The 22,424-nt window shown below is 42.5% G+C and overlaps 1 protein-coding gene across 4 annotated transcripts in view; it reads right to left on the minus strand.

The window, feature by feature from the left end:
- WDFY2 (WD repeat and FYVE domain containing 2) overlaps positions 1 to 22,424 on the minus strand; it is a 181,249-nt gene that overhangs the window by 140,638 nt on the left and 18,187 nt on the right. The window contains exons 2-4 of one of the 4 annotated variants that reach the window (XM_049646876.1): positions 6,904 to 6,982; positions 4,388 to 4,597; positions 603 to 918 (exon numbers count right to left, since the gene is read on the minus strand). The exons of 1 other annotated variant lie outside the window; for it this stretch is intronic. In XM_049646876.1, coding sequence (XP_049502833.1) covers positions 796 to 918; positions 4,388 to 4,597; positions 6,904 to 6,982 — 412 coding nt within the window. In that variant the 3' untranslated portion in view covers positions 603 to 795. Of the gene's footprint in view, positions 1 to 602; positions 919 to 4,387; positions 4,598 to 6,903; positions 6,983 to 22,424 lie in introns of those variants that run through there. 2 more of the 4 variants (XM_049646877.1, XM_049646878.1) reach the window with 2 other exon arrangements.

The raw sequence follows: 22,424 nt of genomic DNA on the forward strand, positions 1-22,424 counted from the left end.
TCTGATCCTTTCTCTGATCTCTCATCTTTATCACATTATCTCCAAGCAGGGTTCAATCACTTCAAAGACGGGTCTTGAAAGGAGTATTAGGGGACAGAGGGAGCACCGTCATTTAATTATGTCTCTTTATTCTGTTTCTTTTATCTTAAAAGCTTAGGGGACGGGAGGAGACAGTGAAGAAATTACATCTATAGATTTAAAAAAAAAAAGGGATCCAACCCTTAAAAAAGAGCTGCCTGTAATGACTGTCCATTGTGGAAAAGACAAACATGAGATTGATTGAGAGGACAGGAACCACAAAATATCCAGAATTTCTAGAGGGAATGAGAAAAAGCTGGAAATAAGGCCATTTCCAAATGTTGACAGGATATGCATTCCTACAGGTCTGTACTGTGTAAACACACACACACACGCACACACACACACACACACACACACACAAATATATCAACTTCTACAACAAAGGCAAATCACAGGTGACTACTAAAAATGGGTGAAGTTGATGAAAGCAGGCTAGGTCCGAGGACCCAGAGCAGGTCCCGCAGGACCAACCAAGAGGATCCTTGGCTTTGCACGGGATGAAAATCAAATGTGAGCCGAAAGGAAGTGAGAGCAGGGTTTACTGAAGACAGAGCAGATACAGACGGAGCCTGTGGGAGATTCGGAAAGGAAAAAGGGCACGAGTCTCTGCTTGGGGTCTGGAGTTTTTATTGAGGGTGCTGCTCTGGTGCACGTATCTCTCAGGCATCCAGGAACTGGCCGAACAGGGACGGGGGCTCAGGTGTCTTCCATAAGTCACTTATGCCCTGGAGCCAGGGGTCTTGCTGTCAAGGTGTCTGGAGTCAGTGGTCTTAAAAAGCATTCATGAGACGACCTCTCTTGGACACTCCTTAGATGTTCTCTATTGTTCTGGAAAGACTCCAAAGAAATCATTAACTCCTTTACACGGTGGACATACATGATGGTGTGTGTAAAGTGGGGGTGCAGGTCCTAGGAAGAAGAGAAGCCGGGAAAGAAGTAAAGGGAAAAAACCCAGCTTTTTCTTTCATGGGGTCCCTTCCATTTCCCTATCTCAAAGAGATTTAAAAAACCATTGCACTCTTAGGCAGGATTCCAGGAGCTTGAATCAACTCAATGAATCCTGCTAACAACTCCTATGAATTAGGTGCTATGATCATGCCCATTTTAGAGATGAGGAAGGCAAGGCTTTCCTGTCATTCTCCCTGCTCCTCTTCCAGCCTCCCTTTCATCTTCCTAATAGAGGGCTTGGTACGTTGCCCACTATCTGTTTTAGCCAGTACTGCCCTGGTTTATGTCTGTCATTCTGGCCTAGGCGGTAACAACACCCACTTTCACTTCTTTTTTTTAATTGTAGGAAGAAAAAACACCTAACATGAAACTTACCACCTTAACCATTTTCAAATTTACCTTTACTTTTAAAAGGGTCCTAGTTTAGACCATAAATTATCTGATCAGCCTTGTCTACTTTAACTTCTCTACGGTAACTCTTTACTTACCTGCCTCCCTGACGGAACTGTGAGCCTTTGGAGAACAAAACTCCAGCAGAGTGCCAGGCAGACAGTGAGTAAATGTTTAATAACTGAACAAATGAATAAAGATGTTATTCTAAAATCCCTCCTTGGTTAATGTTCATTTTACAAAGGGAGTCGGCCCTCTACCAGGTTCAGAATTTGAAACCTGTAAATTATTCCTTACGTATCTGAGACACATAATGGAGCTAGAGAAAGTGCCAGTGGTCTACAGAACGTTGTAAATGTGTGTTGCTGCACAAAAGAACAGTCATTTACCCACCAGTGAGCCGCCACAGGAGACAGTGGCTGCAAGAAAATGTGTGTGGGCTTATAAATATTTGGACAGATTCACAAGCCTGGAATAAAGAACAATAATAAAAAAACAAAAAGGGTCTCAAAACAAAGACAAGAAAGTCAAGTGCTCCACTTAAACACTCTTTTAAAATTCAAATATTATCTTTGGGGATGCGAAGCTCTGCACTGTCAGCATATGGCCTCCTGCAGTGAATCACAGCACAAACATATTCTCAGTTAATCCTGTACCTTTGTGAAGAGGAAAATAAGGACCTCCAATTTCAGTAGAATTTCATAAACCTAAAACGCAGTATTTAATGTGAAGCTAAACAACCCATCCTTCCCTCCCTCCAACCCTCTTCCTCTTTCTCCCCCGCCCCACACACATATACAATGTTCTCTCTCTCTCTCTCTCTCTGTCCGTCTCGCTGTCTCTCTGTCTCTCTCTCTCACACACACACATACACACACACACACACACACACACACAATGTTCTACATCAAGTTAAACTGAACAAAAAGATAAAAACAAAATTGAGAAAAAAAGGATAGAGTGTGGTTTGTATTGATTTAAAAACAGAAAATCCCACTACATGACTAACAGTTTTATCAACATCATAATACTGAAGTTCTGTTCGGTGTTTTTAACCTGCACCCAAATTTTTAAGTCACTGGTACCACTTGACCGCTTCGGAACCAATCTAATCTCTGTATTTCTCCAGATGGCAACTGTCACTTGGGCCCGAGGAACCCAAAAGGACCCATCTGGCCAGCCATCACATTGCATACTTTAAAACTCGCTCAGAGTTGAGGCAGCTGCCACTCTGTTCTTTGTAACTCTAAGATGTGAAGGCCAAAAGATATCTTCAATTCAGTATAGTCTTAATTGCTTTTAAAGTCTGCTGTTTCCCAGGTGAACAAGGTCCCTTAATTCTTACAGATGTAATGAAGAGAGTATTTTTGAGCTAGTAGTACACTTGCATTGAACATGACCAGCCCTCAAGCTCTCAAAGGTATCTGTTCGCCTGGGCAAGGCTTCTGTGCTTCTGTTCCGGCAGAAATGTAAGAAGGGAGGATGGGATGAGAGGAGAGAGACATGATTTTGCAGCAGGAATCGCATGCTTTACCCAGAGAAAACATTTTTTTCTAAATCACTTCAACTTTAGTAACACAGGGAAGCCAACAGGACTTGATCATCACGTTTTATACACGAGGAAAGTTCTAACACGAGGGAAGGGAAGTTCTAACCCAACGGGATGAGGAAAAGGGGGCAGGGCCTGGTCCAGAGGGAAGTGGGAAAAGAGGAAAGCCAGAGTCAGGAGAGGAAGTGGGGGAGGTAAGTGTGTCCTATCCCCCCCTCTTGAAAGGTGTGCTCACAGGGTGAAAGAAGGAAGGCCTCTGCCATGCTTCCAGTTTAGGATTCTGGGCACAGACTGCCTCGTGGGCCACACCACATCGATTTGGTCTGGTCAGTCACATCCAAGTAAACTGTGCTACAGCAAAGTCAGACAGAGCAACGGCTGGAGTTTATCATTTACCTCTGCAGCCCTGACTTGTCTGTTTCCACGAGCCCCAGAAAATCCTGCCTGAATAGGGTGAGACAGAAATGAGCAGTTGCAGATGGGGTGGGCTGGACAGAGGGTCATGGGAGTGCCCGGTGAGGGGCGACGTGACGCCTCTACAAAGACTGTAGGGGACCAGATCACTAGGCCAAGAGCTGGCTGAAGGATATGGCAGAGGCCCAGAGGGGAAGCATGCCCGTAAGAGCCAAAGTGAAGCGGAGCCTGCCAGGAGCACGACCAGGCATGACCGAGCATGACACGCAAAACAGGAGTTCCGGCAGCAAGAGCTCTCGGCGGCCGGCTCCAGGGAGGGACGCCCTCGCTCAGCCACCTCCAGTCCAGGCAGCTGCTCCACGGCAGAGCCACGAGGGACCCAGAGGTTACCAGGTGGGTTTACAGATCCCATCCACTCCCCAGCCCACCCCTCCCCTTCACCCAGATGCCACCTTCGCGAGGTCCGCGGAGGAAAAGGAAATCCAAGAACCAGAGCACCTGACATGGGTAAAAGTGAGCATCTACCTAAAGACTACTTAAAGTTGTTGCATCAGACTAATTTCACTGGATTAAGCCATATTTAAGCTGCTTCCCCCATCGACTTCCATACTGGGAAGGGGCTTGTGAGGAAGGTCAGCCCAAATGATTCAAAAATAAGGAATCATTCTCTCTGCCTGCGGGTCCCGTAAGTCACCACTGTTTCTTCTCGCCCTTACCTCTGAGTGCCCACAACACGAGGCAGAGCGAGGAAAACAGTCCCCAGTCCCACTGGAGGGACCTCAGTCCCATTACTTAATTGTGGAAGAACACCTTCTGGAGTTCTTCTGTATTTGCCTGTTGGGAAAGGCAGAAGAAGGCCCAACACGGTTGAGAAAGAAAAGAAAGCCACAGAAAGAAAATGAGGCATGATTTTTTTCATACTTGGAGCTCTGCAGCTCACCCTTACGGCACGTTTTTTACAGAGGCAAAAGGCATCACATATTTTGTTCACTTCTCTAGCCTTACCAGAGGTGGATAAGCCCCAGCAATCCTGTGACCGCTGCCTGACCAAAGGTCTGTGGCGCTGCTCACTCCCTCCTCAAGGCACCCTCTTCCGGCGTTCACAATGGCGACAGGCAGGGAGGCGGCACCCCAAGCCTTCATGCTTTGGCTCTGGCAAGCCTCCCATCTTCTACAACTGTGATGTTCTGTGTTCAGGGGAATTCCAGCAACATTCTGTGAGAACGGGGATTGGTCACGGGCTGACGCCGTCTGCTAACAGTTGAAGGTTTGGGGCACGTCATGAGCCAGAGCAGCAGGCACGTTCCCTTTATACAAGGTAAACAGGCTGCACGCACTCTACCACAGGAGACCCTTCCCACGTCCACTGATGATTTCGAGATCCAATCATTAATTGTAAATCACAAAGTTCTCCCGGTTAGAGACCAGCTGGTGCATCTGGACCGAGTCCGCCCATTAAACCCTCCATCCACCTCCACAGGCATTCATACAACTAACATTAATGACACACACTGTGCAATCCCACAGTGATACACAGTAGAACGAGATACGGTCCCTGCCCTCAAGAAGCTCAGAAGCTGGTAGCCAAGACGGATTTGCTATTAAAGCAGCATCCTGCCAACTCCTAGTTTATCATCGCTATCACCAGTACTAGAGTCAGAGACCGGAAGTCCATTAGCCTAAAGCAAACTTCTAGTAACGAGGTAACACGTGTCCTAGCACATGCTAGCACACGGCGTGCAAGAAAACGTCCACCATCTCCCCTGTACTCTCTTTACTGATGCTCTTAAGGAAGTGCTGTCAAAACGCAGCACTACCCAGGTGACCCAAGGATAGCAAGACAAACTTCTGTGAAATGTGTAGAGTGCTTATCGCTCGTACTTGAGGGGCAGCCCAAATTTTGGCAATAAGGTGTATTTCGACACCAGCCAGGGTCTGACCATTCTCCTCAGAGGAGTTTGATTTCCACAGCCAGGCCAAGGCTGCTGAATGACTATAGGCAGGTGAAATTCACGGTAAATAGACCAGCACGAGTAGCTTCGTCTTTTCTAATCAAGCTTCTTTAAGTAGTGCAAAGACTTAGGAGCGTTTTCTTTTTTTTTTTTTTTCTTTTTTTTTTTTTAACGTTTATTTATTTTTGAGACAGAGAGAGACAGAGCACGAACGGGGGAGGGTCAGAGAGAGAGGGAGACACAGAATCTGAAACAGGCTCCAGGCTCTGAGCAGTCAGCACAGAGCCCGACGCGGGGCTGGGACTCACGGACCGCGAGATCATGACCTGAGCTGAAGTCGGACGCCCAACCGACTGAGCCACCCAGGCGCCCCTTAAGAGCGTTTTCTATCTACCAGCTAGAGAAGTAAGAAAAATAAAACCAATAAATCACACACATTAGCTTGGAAATTTAAGGCCTGGAATATCAGCCTACTTCTCAAATAAATCAGGCTGTGGACACATTTTTTTGAAATTTCTGGAGATTCAACCCACCATTTTATTTAAAGTGACAGGAGAGATTTTTCTACTTCCCTCCCCCAAGATCCTGGGAGAAAGATTTGTCTGTCTTGATCCATCCCAAAGAACTTATGGATGTGAAACGTCTGCTCATGTATGAGATGACAGGATGGAAAAGAGCTGAGTCCTTCTGGGAAGTAAAAATAAAATCATCCGAGGGAATGGGGGACCTGGGTGGGTCAGTTGGTTGAACTCACGGTTCCTGACTTCGAGCCCCGTGTCGGGCTCTGTGCTGACAGCTCGGAGCCTGGAGCCTGCTTTGGATTCTGTGTCTCCCTCTCTCTCTGCCTCTCCCCTACTCTCACTCTCTGTCTCTCTCAAAAAAAAAAAAAGAATAAACGTTAAAAAATTTTTTTTAAATGATTGAGGGAATTAAGGGGAAAGGAAAGAAAGATCAGAGGGAGGAGGAAGAGAGCAACTTTGCTCTATACTACACGACGGGTATCACAATAAAGAAAGAACTCTGCACTTGGACTTTGTGTGCACAGAGGACTGCCAAAAAGACTCCTTTCTGTTGATGGAACATACCTTTCGTGTCAGCCAAACCCAAACAAACACAGCTAAGAGTTACTGCTGTAAATACACCCGTTGGGGTGCCTGGGTGGCTCAGTCGGTTAAGCGTCTGACTTCGGCTCAGGTCATAATCTCACGGTACATGGGTTCGAGCCCCATGTCAGGCTCTATGCTGACAGCTTGGAGCCTGGAGCCTGCCTCAGATTCTGTGTCTCCCTCTCTGCCCCTCCCCTGCTCACACTCTTTCTCTCTCTCTCAAAAATAAATAAAAACGTCTAAAAAACATTTTAAAATACACCCCTGATAGCTACCATAAATAGGAATTTTTTATTAAATAGATTAAAACCTCATTATTTTGGTATGTTTTATAAAAATATACCAAAAGCCCTGCAGGAATTTCCTTTCTAATAAACCCTTTCTTTATAGATATAGTTAGAATAAACAATTGGGGGTGAGGGGATTTTCAAAATACGTAAGAAACATTTTTGTAAAATCTTACCTTAAAAAGAGCTACACACAGACAAATCTCTTCCACTTCTACAGGTATAATACAGTGACGTGAACTCGATGAATGCCTGCTGATTCAATAAATATGAAAATCATTTCATACAGATTTCTTAAGAAATTCATCTAGTTGAGCAGAAATTATTCTCACTGTAAAAATGAAAACGCTTGTAACACTGTTCACTATGTGCCAGGCACTGTTCAAGAAGCTCATCTCACAGTGCTCCTTTGAAGTGCTACGATATATCCATTACGGTGCTTACAAATACTAGGGATTCTCCTCCTTCCAAGCACATGGTAGAATGACACCTTGACACCTCCTAGCCTCCTTAAATTCAGGCACGACCAGGGGACTTGCTTTAACTAACAAAAGTATAAGTGGAAACGACGTGTGTCACTTCTGGGAAGAAGTCTTTTTTTTGAGAGAGAGAGAGAGAGAGCGAGCCAGCGTAGGGCTCCATTCCACAACCCTAGCATCATAATCTGAGCTGAAGTCGAGTCAGACGCTCAACCGATGGAGCCACTCTGGCGCCCCAAGAAGTCTTTGAAAGCCAGTGCAGGCTCCGCCGAGCCCCTTTCCGCCACCGTGAGCGGCGATCCCCAAGTTGGTGCGGCCTCTCCTGGCCACCAGCTCTGTTAGCACAGCCCACGCACGACTCTCAAGAGTCATGAACCAGGAGAGAGAAATAAACCTTGGTGATGTAAACCTCCAAAATGTGGAGGCTGTCTGTTATTACATTATAATCTAGCCTATCCTGACTCGGACAAGTGGTTGAAAAAACAGCCTTTCTTTCCCAATCGTCGGTCATTTGGACTGCTAATCTAGGTGGTTTTCTTCTTACACATTATTTGTTCCTCCATCACTCCCAGAAAACAAGTCATAAAAATCATTATTTGCATTTTAGCATTTTTACAGAATCAGAAACGTATATATTCTTTTTTTAAATTCTGCTTTTAAAAAAGATGTTAGCAATTTTTTTTTATTTGTTAAAGTCTATTTATATTTTAGAGACAGAGTGCAAGCAGGGTTGGGATAGAGAGAGGGAGACCCAGAATCTGAAGCAGGCTCCAGGCTCTGAGCTGTCAGCACAGAGCCCGATGCGGGGCTCAAACTCAGGAACCGTGAGATCACGATCTGAGCTGAAGTCGGACACTTAACCAACTGAGCCACCCAGGTGCCCCTTAATTGTTTTTAATGTTTATTTACTTTTGAGAGAGAGAAAGAGAGAGTACAAGCAGAGGAGGGGCAGAGAGAGAGGGAGACACAGAGTCTGAAGCAGGCTCCAGGCTCTGAGGGGTCAGCACAGAGCCTGATGCGGGGCTCAAACTCATGAACCGTGAGATCGTGACCTGAGCTGAAGTCGCGATACAACCAACTGAGCCACCCAGGCACCCCAGTCATTAGCAATTTTTAAAAAAAGCAATTCATCCTTGCAAAACACACACACACACACACACACACACACACACACGTAATTTGCCCTTGCATAAGATTCAAATAATATCTATGTATAAAAAGTGAAAAATCATCACATCTCTTACCCCAATTCTTTCATATGCATAGATCCACTTTTTAAAAGGGAGAGATGTCACAAAAATAATATACATATTAGTTTGCAACTTGACAACTTAATAGTCCACAGACAGCTTTCCAGTTAACAACTGCATTGTGTAACTATAACATAATTTATTTCACCACATCCCTACTGATGGACATTTGGCTGATTACACATTTTTATTTAATGGCAAGGCTACAATAAACATCCTTGTAAAATCATACTAATATTTCTGTAAAATTTATCCCAAGAAATGTACCTGCTGAGTCAAAGGGTATGAACATTTTGCATTTTGACAGGTATTGCCAAACTGCCCTCCAAAATGATGGTACTGGGGCACCCAGCTGGCTCAGTTGGTAGAGCACGTGACTCTTGATCTCAGGGTCACAATTTCAAGCCCCATGCTGGACGTAGAGTCTACTTAAAAAAAAAAAAAAAATGATGGTATCAATTCATACCAATAGTATATGAAAGTGCCTTTTCTCCCTAGGTCTTACAAAACTGGATATTATCAAGTTTTGGAAATATCTATCCAGCTGAGATTTTTTAAAATGGTGCTTCAATGTTTAATTTGTATTGCTTTTATTATTCTTTTCCAGCTTGTTTTCACTACCTGTACATTTTCCGCAGAGAAATGTGTGCCTAGCCATGTTTTTTTAATAGGGTTATGTTTTTATTATTTATTTGTAGAGGCTTTTTTATCTATTACAAATATTAAGAACTTAAATCTATGTTGGAAATATTTTCTACAAGTCTTCATTTATGAATGCTGGGGTCCAACACATAGATTTTTTAAAATTAATATGTTTAAATTTGTCAAAATTTCCCATTATAATATCTGGGTTTCAAGAAAAAGTCCTTTGAATTCATTCCAAGCTTAATAGGTTGACTGTGAGAACATTTCCACAAAGAATACAATTAAGCCCATTTTTTTGGCTCTTCAAATCCACCCTGAACTTACTTTATTCTTCAAAGCAACCAGCACAGCATCCAGTATGCAATTTTTCGATAAATATTCCTTTATTTTGTCCTCCCGAGTTCCATGAGTTCAGAGACAACAGACACACAATTCTTTCCAAAATACGTCCCATCAGAACTCCAGTTGTGTTCAGGGTGACCACACGCCCTGCCGAAACAACCATGTTTCCCCGCCTTGTGTACGGCGAGGGGTGGTAGCATGACACAGTTCTGGTTAAGGAGATGTAAGCGGAAGTCACCAGACTGAGCTTCCAGGAAGCTCCTTGGAAGAGAACAGGAGCAGCCGGTTCTGCCTTTTGCCATCTGCCCTCCCCCTTCTTCCTGCCTGGAAGGCAGATGCAATGCTGGCTGGAGGGCAGCCATCTTGAGATTTCAAAGTGACAAGATCACTAAGGTCTTTGATGGTTTTGGCCAATCCTGTTATGCCCACCTCTGTACTTCTCATTAGAAGAGGAAAATAACCCCTTTACTCGTGTGAGACATTAATGAGTCAGGTTTTCCATTAATTGCAGCAGAATATAATATCTAGACTATATGTCGTGGTTCACCCAACATCTTCGCACAGATTTTTAAATATTCTTTCCATTTTTGTGGCTTGAGATGGTCCCTTGAACAGAAGTTATGCTGGTTTGAAGGGCAAGTTCTCCATTCACAGACACATTAATTTAAAGAGGAGAAATCAAATCATTAAGCACTTCAAATGGAAATCCAAGTGCCCCCTAAGGAGAAGTCAGTAATCAGCAACATATGGTGTCACCTGTGTTAATCCTGGCATTAAATCACCCTTATCAGGACACCGCACAGCTCATTTCAGTTGTGAAGTAAAATCTCCGGGATAAAAGATATTTTAAAGAAAAAAAAAAAAATCACACCATTGGAGGGCTTTTTAATAATTACACAAGACGGAACGGGTTTTTTTTTTTTTTTTTTTTGCCGTTAATCAATTCCCAAGAATTTAGGCTCACTTTTATTTTTATTTGTTTTCAAGATTTTTTTTTTAATGCTTATTTATTTTTGAAAGGGAGTGTGCAAGTGGGGAAAAGGCAGAGAGGGGAGACAGAAGATCTGAAGTGAGTTCCGTGCTGACAGGCTGACAGCAGCAAGCCCGATGTGGGGCTTGAACTCATGAACTGTGAGATCATGACCTAAGCCGAAGTCAGCTGCTCAACCAACAGAGCCACCCAGGTGCCCCGGATCGCTTTTAGTTTTAAATGAAATTAAGAATTAAGAAAATATTCCAGTAGGTACCCAGTGAAAGCCCCACCACTGGATTCCCCTGGATCAGGGAGAAAAAGAACTAACTGAGGGAATTGTTTAAACACTCTGTTACCGGGAAGTACAGTCTTGAAATGTTGGTCCGATTTTAATCCTCTCACTTCAGCTAGCCGGCCCTCCAAGCCTGAAGAAGGAGAAAAGGGGCCGAGGGAAGGCAGATTCCACCCCCAACAGCGGTCCTCTCCAGTACAGCAGTCACTTCAACTGGGCAAAGAAGAGGTGGGGGCCATAAACAGTAATCATCTCAGATGACTGGGCGCTAGGCTCAGTCATCTTTGCCACTTCCTCTTATCAGCCACCACTGCTTCCACCAAGAATAACTGTCTTCTAAAAAATGCCCAACCCTCCCCCAGCAGGTATCTTTTTCATGACATTCAATATTTTTTTAAAATTTTTTCTTTAATGTTTATTTATTTTAGAGAGAGAGAGAGTGTGTGTGAGTGGGGAAGGAGCAGAGAGAGAGGGAGACACAGAATCTAAAGCAAGCTCCAGGCTCTGAGCTGTCAGCACATGGCCTGACACGGGGCTTGAACCCACGAACCGTGAGATCATGACCTAAGCCGAAGTCGGACGCCTAGCTGGCTGAGCCACCCAGGTGCCCCCAGCATTCAGTATTTTTAATTAAATTCTTCAACTATGAATAAACTCCCTTACTCACTGTCCAGGACCACTGTCCTGGTCTGCCTCTGTAGTAAGAAGCAATGTACCACCTACTACTGGTCACAGTCTCTTCACAGTCTATTATAAGGGGGAGGAGGGAGGAAGATGAAAAGAAAAAGGGGTAGAATGTAGAGAGAAAGTCAACAAAGAATGGCAGTGGAAAGAAAATCATGAACGCGATCAACCATAAGCTTTCATATTAGCAAATGTCAGCTTCTGAAGTCAGACATACAGCCCCTTCTCCCATTCAGTTCAACCGGTTGGTCAGTTACCATCTTAATTCTTTTATAAGTGAGCCTTATCACCTCTCAACATTTAACAAATTTTTGAGATATACATCCACAAACTTAGGCAGAGTTCAACAAACTTCTTGAAATGTATATTCAAAAAACAATTTTAAGAGTGACTTTAATTGTGAAAGGGGCACCGGGGTCAGTTAAGCATCCAGCTCTTGATTTCGGCTCAGGTCATGATCTCAAATTGAGCCCCACTGTCGGGCTCCACGCCAAGCAGGGAGTCTGCTTGGGATTCTGTCTGTCCCTCTCTCTCTGCCCCTCCCCCATGCAAGCACCGTCTCTCTCTCAAAACAGAATAAATATTTTAAAAATTACCGTTAATCTGTAAAGTTTTCATTTATGTCAGCCAAGTTAACAAAAGTAGGTAACCTAAGAATCCCAAAGCCATATTTGTTACACGTAGTTAATCACCAAATAATTAGGAGGAACTGTCTAGAATATATTTCAAACACAAATAATTGGTAATCCAGTTCCCTCCCAAGAAGAGAGACAGGGATGTTTACAGAGAAACTACACTGCGGAACAGGTAAGGATCAGAATACGTGTTTTAATTCTCCTGAATTCAATAGTGAGTTCACCCTGCAGCGATGATAATTTTAGAGCTCCAAGTCTCAGTCTCCTTGCCTATAAAATGGCAATAACGATACCAATTATTAGTTAGCATGCCTTCAGTAGGAATAAGGAAAACTTATTCTCTGGTAACAAGAAGGCAGCCCTACGGGAGCTGGAGAGCTGGTTCTTTCCATCTTTTTCTCCCACTACAGAGCCAGCATCCAGCTTATTTTTAGGGTCCCTTTTTTCCTTATTGTCACAAGACTGCTGTAGCAGCTCCAGGTGATCAAGTCCAGTCATGGCAAAAAGCAGCAGAAAAACAGGGGTTGTCTCTTTCTTGCGCACCCCTTTCAAAAAGGAAGGGAACTTTTCCCACACATGCCCTTACCTCTTATGTCACTAGCCTGAACTGGGTCACATGCGTATTCCTAAACTGGTCCCTAGCAAAAGGAATGAACTTACTGTAACAGGCTTAGACTAACTGGGATTTAATCCTGAGTTATGTGACGTAGGGGTGGACACCTGAACAAAACTGGGGTTCAACCAGCCAGAAAAAATAGACAACTGGGCAGATAATCAGCAGAGTCAGGAACCCCTTACTTCACAGTACTGTAGCAACATTCAAACGATAAAATGTGAAAAATCTGTAAAGTATAAAATGCTTTACACAGATGTAGGAGATTATTATTTACTCAAGAAGAATGTTGTGTACTGAGGAAACATAGTTCCCCCGGATCTTTTTTTTTTTTTTTGTTCCCCAAAATCTTTATGAAGAAATAGATTCACTGAAAATAAAGGATATCCTTTTAAAAAAAAATCTCAGCATAGCAAACTATAATGACCACCATTCAAACAATAATAATAAAATGTGAGGTTATGAACTACTATGAATATATGCGTTTTTCATATATATGCAGATTGGTAAATATCAAGCACCAGCAATGGGTTTTACAGGCAATACATACTTCCATCCTATATTCAACAAATATTTTCTGAGCATCTACTAGCACGTATTATTCCAAACACTGGGGATACTGTAGAGAACAAGGTCAAATCCCTGCCTTGTTGGTGCCTATATAACCACACTTAACTGCATATAACTGCTTTTGAAGAGAAACATTCTTAATCACCAACATATGTTGAAATCAAGTTATCAGAATACATGTGATTTTAAATTAATTATAATAAATTTGATTTTGGTTAATTCTAATTTCCTACACCACCCCAAAATAAAATCATGAATCTGGAAAAAAAAAAAAATTGACAGGTGCCCACCAATAGGAGAAAGGATGTTGCTTTCTTCTCCCAATTCTGGATGAATGCCAAAAAGCAAAACCATGTTTCAGCTATCAGTTCTGAAAATGATATTTGCAAAGGGCTGAGCTAAAATAGCATCAACGTCTATAGTCTAAAAACAATCAAATACACACAAAATGCAAATAATCAGAGAATCCTGAGAACAATCTACATGTTTTCCATGATGCCCATTAAAAGTAAATTTGACATTATACTTTATACGTTTTACACTGTACATTATACTTTGTTTTTGACATTATACAGGAATGTTATAAGTAAATGTTATATTCACACCAATCTTTACCAAGCAAGATAAATGACATTACTGGATGCAAAGAGGGCTTAGTTGCCTTATTTAGAGTTCTATGACACCAAGGAATCACACAAATTAGAAATGGAAATAGGGGCACCTGGGTGGCTCAGTTACTTAAGCGTCTGACATGTGATTTTGGCTCAAGTCATGATCTCATGGTTCGTGGAATTGAGGCCCGGGTTGGGCCCTGCACTGATAGCGTGGAGCCTGCTTGGGATTCTCTCTCCCTCTTTCTCTCTCTAAAAAATAAATAAACTTAAAAAAAAAGAAATGGGAGTGAAATTTGTGTTCTTAAGCAAATATTCATCACCTGTGTTCTAATTAAAAGAATTCTCTCCAGGAATTTCATACAATAAGTATGTACTACTTACGCACATTTATTTGAGGGCGGAGGGCTATATTTCCCAAAGAAATAAGTGTTCAGCAGGGCTTTTTAAAGATCCACTTTACTTAACTCTTTAGAGATATTCACTCAAGGCTGTACCAAATTTTCTCTTTTTATTGAGAAAGATACAGGATTTCCTATTTCTGTTTCCAAGTAGAGGGCACCATGAAAGCCATACTGTTAATCGAGCCACTCCCCCGTTCCCATTAGTATGTGCAACACACAAAGTGGCAACAACCAAATGACAAATTTATTACTCTTCCTTAAACTTTGCTTTTTTTCCTACTTCCCAACTCCCTGAAACTTTGTATCCGTACAAATTCCCAATGGAGAGAATCAGATACTTGGCTATTAGGCTAAAGAAAGCCAGATATGTCTGGGGGCAACCTGGAAAACATGATACAACTTTGAATCCGACTCAGAGGACATTCACAGCTGCCACCTGCTTGAGGTAAGGGATGCTCCCTTTCTACCTGCGCATCTGCCGCCCCCACCTCACAGACTAGTCAAATCTTTCTTACAGGAGAAATACGTATTTGCCATTTTTGGTGCCACCCTCTGGGCTTGGGTGTAAGTCAAAAAAAGACAAGAACTACATGTGCCTAGGATTCAATTCCATCTTTGACTAATCAGCTCTGATCAGAAAGGACTCCTTTGGGGAGTCTGCAAGAGAATACACTATGAACCAGACCTTCAGGGCTTGCTCTAAATCAGCTTCCCTTAGAATCAATTTAGCTTTTAAAGATGAAGATGGGGTTGCCTAACGCACCATACAATGGATGCATATACTTGACATCTGAGCACACTGAGGCAGTCTCTCTGAGTGAATTTCCAAGGTAACAGACAGATGTCTTTTCAAATACCATTTTTTTCGTTTCATCACTTTCATGATATTCTTCCTATTTTCCTATGTTCTTAAACATAAACTGACATGGTTTCTTTTGCTTGTTTTTTTTAAATGTTTTATTTATTTTTGAGAGACAGAGCACGAACAGAGACAGAGAGAGAGGGAGACAGACTCCGAGGCAGGCTCCAGGCTCTGAGCTGTCAGCACAGAGCCCGACACAGGGCTCAAACTCAGGAACCATGAGATCATGACCTGAGCCGAAGTTGGATGCTTAATAGATTGAGCCACCCAGACACCCCACGTGGTTTTTTTATGCCTTAATTCTAGATATCCCAGGACCTACAGTCTTACACAAAGGGTTTCTTGTTCTATCACTAAATGTCCCAAACTCTCACTTTGTTTTTAGTTCAGATATCCACTTCCTGTAAGTTTTCTAAGGTCAACTATCAATTCTTAATTTATTATTATAAACATCCTAAGCAGCTCTTTTCACATTCCTAATATTTTGAGGACCAGCTGACCAAGTCTGTTAGAGTTCTGTCCAAACTATTAGCGGCAAATGAAAGTCAGAACACCGTTTACCTCTTGGGGGTTATGATCAGCGAAGGACACACAAGGTCCTTCTGAGGGGCCAACAGCACTAAATGTCTTGACATGGGTTTCTTTTTAATAGTGCACTTAGCTATACATTTATGCTTTATATGCTTTTCTGTAGATTTCGTAATACAGAACTTTAAAAAAGAGTTAAAATAAAGTATTATAGGCAAAGAATTGAAAGGGTAGACACAGTTCCCCACCCCCACTCCAGCATGCACACACGTGGCAACATTCATTCAGGTAGCAATTCAGTTGCTTGCAATTATATTTGTAGATGACAGACAAAGATATTTGCAGAAGCCACTTCGTTCGGCATTGTTTGTAGCAGAGGAAAAGACAGAGAAACAGGAGAAAACAACATCCAAAAAAACCTGGACACAACCTGAATGTTCCCCAAAAGTGTATGTGAAATAAATTATGGTACTGAATGAAATAAATCACTTTATTCTGGTAAGAACATATCCGAGAATACATTTAATTAAATAAGCAAGTTGCAGAACAAAACATGCATGTCTGATATGATCTTATTTGTACAAAAATGAGAGTGAATATGACTATTTCTGAAGAAGTGCAGAGGAAACTATTCACAGGAGTACCCCATACGATATGGGAAGGGTTGATCAAAAATAGGGGATTTTACCTTATACTGTCTGATTCTATTTGAATTCCTAGCCAATAACCATGTTTTTCCTTAAAAGTAAGAAATTTAAATAAAGAAATCTATTATTTCCATTTATAGCTGTAACAAATGACTTCAAACTTAAATGCCTTAAAACAACACAAATATATTCTCCTACGGTTCTGGAGGTTGGAAGACCAAAATGAGTTTTAATTAACGAGCTAAAATCATGGTTTCGGCAAAGCGGAGTCCTTCTGGAGGTCCCAAGGAAGAATCTGTTCCTTGCCTCTTCCAGCTTCTAGAAGCTGCCATTCCTTGACTCCTGGCCACATCTCACCAATCGATCTGTGCCTCATCTCCACAGTGCTTCTCCTCTGACTCTCATCCTCCCGTCTCCCTCTTTTAAAGTTTATTTATTTTGAGACAGACAAGAGACAGCATGAGTGGGTGGGGGGCAGAGAGGGAGACAGAGAATCCCAAGCAGGCTCCACACCAGCAGCACGGAGCCCAACGTGGGCTCAAACCCACGAAACCTCGAGATCATGACCTGAGCTGAGACCAAGAGCCAGATGCTTAACCAACTGAACCACCCAGGCACCCCGCCTCCCTCTTTTAAAGATCCTTATGATTACACTGGGCCCACCCCAATAAGCCAGGATAATCTCCCCATCTCAAGATCATTAACTTAATCACATCTGCAAAGTCCCTTTTACCATGTAAGTCCCCCTGCTTGGGGGCCACTGTTGAGCCTACTACAACAAGTATGTGCCAAATTGTTCTTGGAGGATGCTTCCAGGGCCTGAGATGCGGGGGAAGGGGAGTGGGGAAGCACTTTAACTCTTATTCTTCTGTATTATTTTAAATTCTTACATTAAATATGTATTTTTAATTAAAAATCCAATAACCCGATACACATACCATATTTCATCAGCTCTAAGATGCCACTGATCATAAAACACAGAATTTTATGTATGACTAAGAAAGAATGAAAACACTAAGTTATGATATTCATCGCCACATCATGGTAGACAGTTTGCCAAAATACCCTCAGAAATCCTTCCCATCCCAGCACGTCCACCCTTTTGCAATGCGACTTGACTGCTCCTCTCAGCAAGAGGCGGAGTATTTCTCCACTCCTGACTCTGGGCGAGGCCTCGTAACTTGTTCTGGCTGATGGGACATTAGCAACTGTGACTCAGAAGCTGGGAAAGGGCTTGCACACTGGGACTGGCGCTGTCTCCTGATGCTGCCTTTCTGCCATGTGAACAAGTCCAGGCCGGTCGACCAGCCACCAGCCATCTCCTCAAATCCTAGGCAAGGAATGACTGTTGCTGAAAGCCACTAATCCTGACGTCAGAAATACTGAAAGGTGAAAAAAACTGTAACTTCAAGACAATGAAGTATGACGCTGCAGTAAGTTTACTTCAGTATGATATCAGTTATTTAAGCAGGTGTCTGAGGGGTATTTCTAGGAGGAAAGTGTACAAATTAGTAAGCTGAGTTCTTATGCCCCATTTTGACTGCCTAAGGTTACTTTTGCTTATTTTCTGGTTTTCAGCTACATCTCATATAGTTGAAGTCACTGAATAAGTAAATGCTGGCACTATAGGGATACTGCTTCCTGCAGCAGAGTATTAGAGCAAGATAAATGATCTGGCCTGTTCAATGGGAAAGAAACTAACAACCTCTAGAATTAAATGGGGAAAAATGATTACTTTGCCATGCAGGTAGGTACTGTGAATCATAAATTAAAAGTGACAACGCCAGCAAATATCTCTTCATTTTATCCTATAAAGTATATACTGTTATTTAAAAACTGAAAATACAGTGGCACCATGGGAGTTCTAGCATTTATTACACTTGTTAGTTTTTAATCAAAATGATTCCAAATACAAAAAAGGTTCAAGTCACTTTCCACTACAATACTGCATTTGTAAGCATACTGTGGCCTTCTTGGTTCATATCCCACAGATATAAACACGATATATTTCGTTAAAAAACAAAAAGCCCAAAAACAACAGTGCTATAATCAAAGGTGAATTTTTCTGCTTTAAAATCCAGTTGCTGGATTATTACAATAGCCACCATTTATGGAGTGGTTGTTTCCCAAATAACTAGTTTTAATAATACCTGATCTGGGTGCATCCCTGAAGGTAAATGAGCCACAGAAAGAACAGCTTTACCCCCAGGCAATTTCTTCACCACAGATACAAACAGTTATATAAATTCTTGGATTATTGATTTACTGCACAGTTACTGAGTGCCAGACGCTGTGCTTAAGGGTAAGGACACAAACACCCCACCAAAAAACTAAAAACTAAAATTCAAAAACCTGAACTTTGAACTGGAGGTATCAGCTGAATTAATGCGTTTTCTCACATCTAAAAACTCCTACCATGTGCCAAGAGCTTTACGTACGACTCCTTCCGTCCTTCAATCCTCACAAACATGACACATTTTAAAAATGACTTCCACCTCTCTGAGAGAATAGGCTAGTAAATGCAGGAGCTGGGATTTCATCCAGACAGGTCTATCTGGCTTTCTTTACCACCCAATACCATCTTTTGCTGTCTCTGCTTTGTGCTTTTTGACTGGAAGTGGGAAGAGAAGAGTAAAGGCTTAAAAGTTTAGGAGGAGGAAAGTTAAAAGGAGGAAAGACAAGAGCAAGCTCACAGAGTAGCAACGAGGAAAAAAAGGCATCCATTTGGAAGCGACTTACCGTGATAAAATGTTGAAAAAGCCCTCTTCCCGGTCCCTTGTAAGACATGTAACTATTAGTCCCAAAGAAAACATTTAAAATGTCTCCTACACCTCATGTTTGCTCTCTCAGATGCACCAAATATCCCAGCATCCCCTTAATTGTCCAGTATGGGGCCGCCATCCATGTCTTCAACTATTCTAAACTTTGTGAAGTATATTTCTCTAGCAGGCTCTGGGTAATGAGTCCCACAGTATACACAAAAGTGACGCTTTTTAATTTACACCACAATTATTTCCTTGTCATTCTAAATTTCCCACTCGGTGCCCTTTAGCTTTAATAACACATATTTGGTGAAAACTCTCCATGTTTGTACAATCCACATCCACCGTGATTCTCTTGTTATTCGACACTGAAGTTTCACTTTTCAAGGATGGATCCTTAAATAACAAAACTAACATCTACTGAATGTTTACTGCATTTCAGACTCTTTACTAAGTCTGTATATGAATTATATCCCTTAATAAAACCCTTTGAAATAAATTCTAAATTCTATTACCATGCCCAATTAGCACGTATGGAAACAAAGGTCCAGGTAATTGAGAGCCTGTACGTTAATTACACAGTAGCAGAGCCAGTATATGGTGACAGTGAACCCAGGTCTGACTCCAGTGCCCGTACTCCCAACCAATGTGCTATCCTTATGTGGATGGACAACGGCCAACCCCAGATCCAGAATCCACTCCCCTTTAGAAACTTGGTTAGCATCCATCTCTTTCTGAGATCTTCCCCGACTAACAGGCCTCACTGCAAGCCTCCCCAGCAGCTTCTCTGATCACACTGCTCATCGTCCTCCCTTTTCATTCTACCCATTTTCCCTGGGTTCTTGCATCCATTCCCAAGGCTTCAACAACCCCCATTTTTTAGCCTAGGAAACTGAGCCTTAAGTAACTTATCTGTGACCATACAGCTAAGAAACGGGAGAGCAGACTCAAATGTGACACCAGTCCTCGCTCTAACCCCTACACAGTGCTGCCTCCCCAAGCGTAACCTTCCCCAGTAAGCCTGCGGTCCTTCAGTGTGCCCACTGCCAGTGCTTCAGCTCAGGCACCAGCGTCATTTAGTTTAACCTTTAACTAGACCTCCCGCTTCATGCCCGTTTCTCTCCCAAACTGTTCCACAGAAGTTTCTGCGAGGACAGAAACATTCAATAATCTGCCACATGTGGTTCCTGAGGATCTGAAATGCAGCTAGTGCCACGAAGAAAGTTTTCATTTTAATTAATTTAAATTTAAATTTAAATAGTCACATGTGGATAGTGCCTACCATATTGGAAAGCACAGCTCTAAAGGGTCCTCAAGTCTCTCCTGTTCCCAAACCTTGACATTCATAAGGCTCAGCCACATTTCCTCCACCCCTGCGTTCCGGGAAGTTTTCTGCCAGCTCATAATAGACTCCCCTTTCCTTAGGCTTTGGGTGTATCTCTGTTTCATAGCTAAAAGTCAAGACTTTGTGTGATTCCTAGCTACTAAAAGAGTCCCTCCATGTGAATTTTTGTTTGATAGAGGGATTGTTTGATTATAGGGATATGTTCCTCAACATACTCAGGGAAGAAACTTTCAGTGGAGAATGTGAAACAGAAACCTGAGAGGACAAAATGACAACAGGAAGGAGGCAACCCTAACATAGCTGCCTTTTCTAACTAGAAACCTCATCGATACGTATTATAAATTGGAGTGCATTATTTTCCAAAGGAATTAGTATTTAGAACGCAAAGGGCAGACTCCAGCCCAGGTCAATATTTTGCTTGCTCTGTAGAGTTTGTAAAAACAGTTTTCGCACTAACTTTATTATTTATTTATTTAATTTTGAGAGAGAGAGTGTGTGCGTGCCATGTGTGCAGTGAACGAGGGAAGGGCATGGAGAGAGGGACAGAGAGAGAATCCCAAGCAGGATCCTCGCTCAGCACCCTTGCACGAACTTTAGAAACTGAAAGATGGCAGGGCACCTGGGTGGCTCAGTCAGTTAAGTGTCCGACTCTCGACTTCAGCTCAGGTCATGATCTCGCAGTTTGTGGGATCGAGCCCCACGTCAAGCTCCACTCAGCGAGGAGCCTGCTTGGGATTCTCTCTCCCCCACTCTTTCAAAATAAAGAAATTAATTTTTTAAAAAAATTAAAGATGTCACAAAAAAATCTGGGTTTGCAGTACTTCCTGAAGAATCCAAGGATCTGGAGACACGGGGCCTGAATTCCCACATGGCAAACATTTGCTGGATCTGAGAAGGTGCTGTCCTCTTTCACGAGGCAAGCACTCCTCACAACCCCCGCCACACCCTCTTGTATCACTGACTCGGAGGCCCGACCTACTTACAACTAATTATTCTCAAAGCATGATGCTTCCCTCATTTATGTTACATGCCTTGTGCCTATGGCCATGGGACTTTGTGACCCCTCACGGAGCTTTACAAAAGTATTTTCATCCCCATTATTTCATTTAACTCTCACCACGGTCTTATGAAGAAGGCAGCATTATTCTCCCTGTTTTATAAATTAAGAAGCTGACCCTGAGACAAATGAAGACTAAGTGAGAAAAGCATAATTTCAAGTTAGGCCCTGTAAGTCCTTCTCTCACCCTCTTTATACCATAAGACGTTGCTTGACCGTAGCCCACGAACGATTCCATAATTTAAACTGTGGGAAAATTATTTATATTACAATGTAAAGAAAACATCCTTCGATATCTTGCTCAGAATGTCAGTGAGGAAACGTGGGCAGGTTTGATGACCTGGTTGTTGTAATAAGCCCAACATAAAAGCCATGAGTGTCCCGAGAGAGGTGCTTCCCAACCCCTTACGGCACCCTGACACCTAAAGGTTTTCCCGGCCAGAAGAACGCAGCCCAGGGAGTCCAACTGCCCCAGGCCCTCCTGGGCAGCCCTGGGAGCCGAAGACATCACTACCTCACCACACCTACAATTAAACCCCCACAAGGGTACTTCTGCACCAGATATTCTGAATATAAATATTAACAGAAAACACACTACACATTTAGAAAACATACAGTGGTTCAGCATTTACAAATTCTGCCAGCAGTTCGGTATCCGGCATCTAAATGAGAAGAGCAAATGGATGGTTTCAAATGGTTCTAAGAGGCTGTCAAGAATTGGCAAACTTTCTAATATTTCAGATTAACTGACGAACTTCACGGTGGTCCATGGCCAAAGCACTCATACATTAATCATCAAAGTCCCAGGCCTATATTCATTCGCTTAAGAAACACAGGTCCCCATGCCTGGCTGGCTACGTCGGTAGAGCATGCGACTCTTGATCTCGAGGTTGTGAGTTCAAGCCTCACGTTGGGTAGAGATTACTTACAAATAAAAGATCTTTTAAAAAGAGAAAGAAAGAAAGAAAGAAAGAAAGAAAGAAAGAAAGAAAGAAAGA

This window comes from Panthera uncia (assembly GCF_023721935.1).
Source record: "Panthera uncia isolate 11264 chromosome A1 unlocalized genomic scaffold, Puncia_PCG_1.0 HiC_scaffold_16, whole genome shotgun sequence".
NCBI lineage: Eukaryota > Metazoa > Chordata > Mammalia > Carnivora > Felidae > Panthera > Panthera uncia.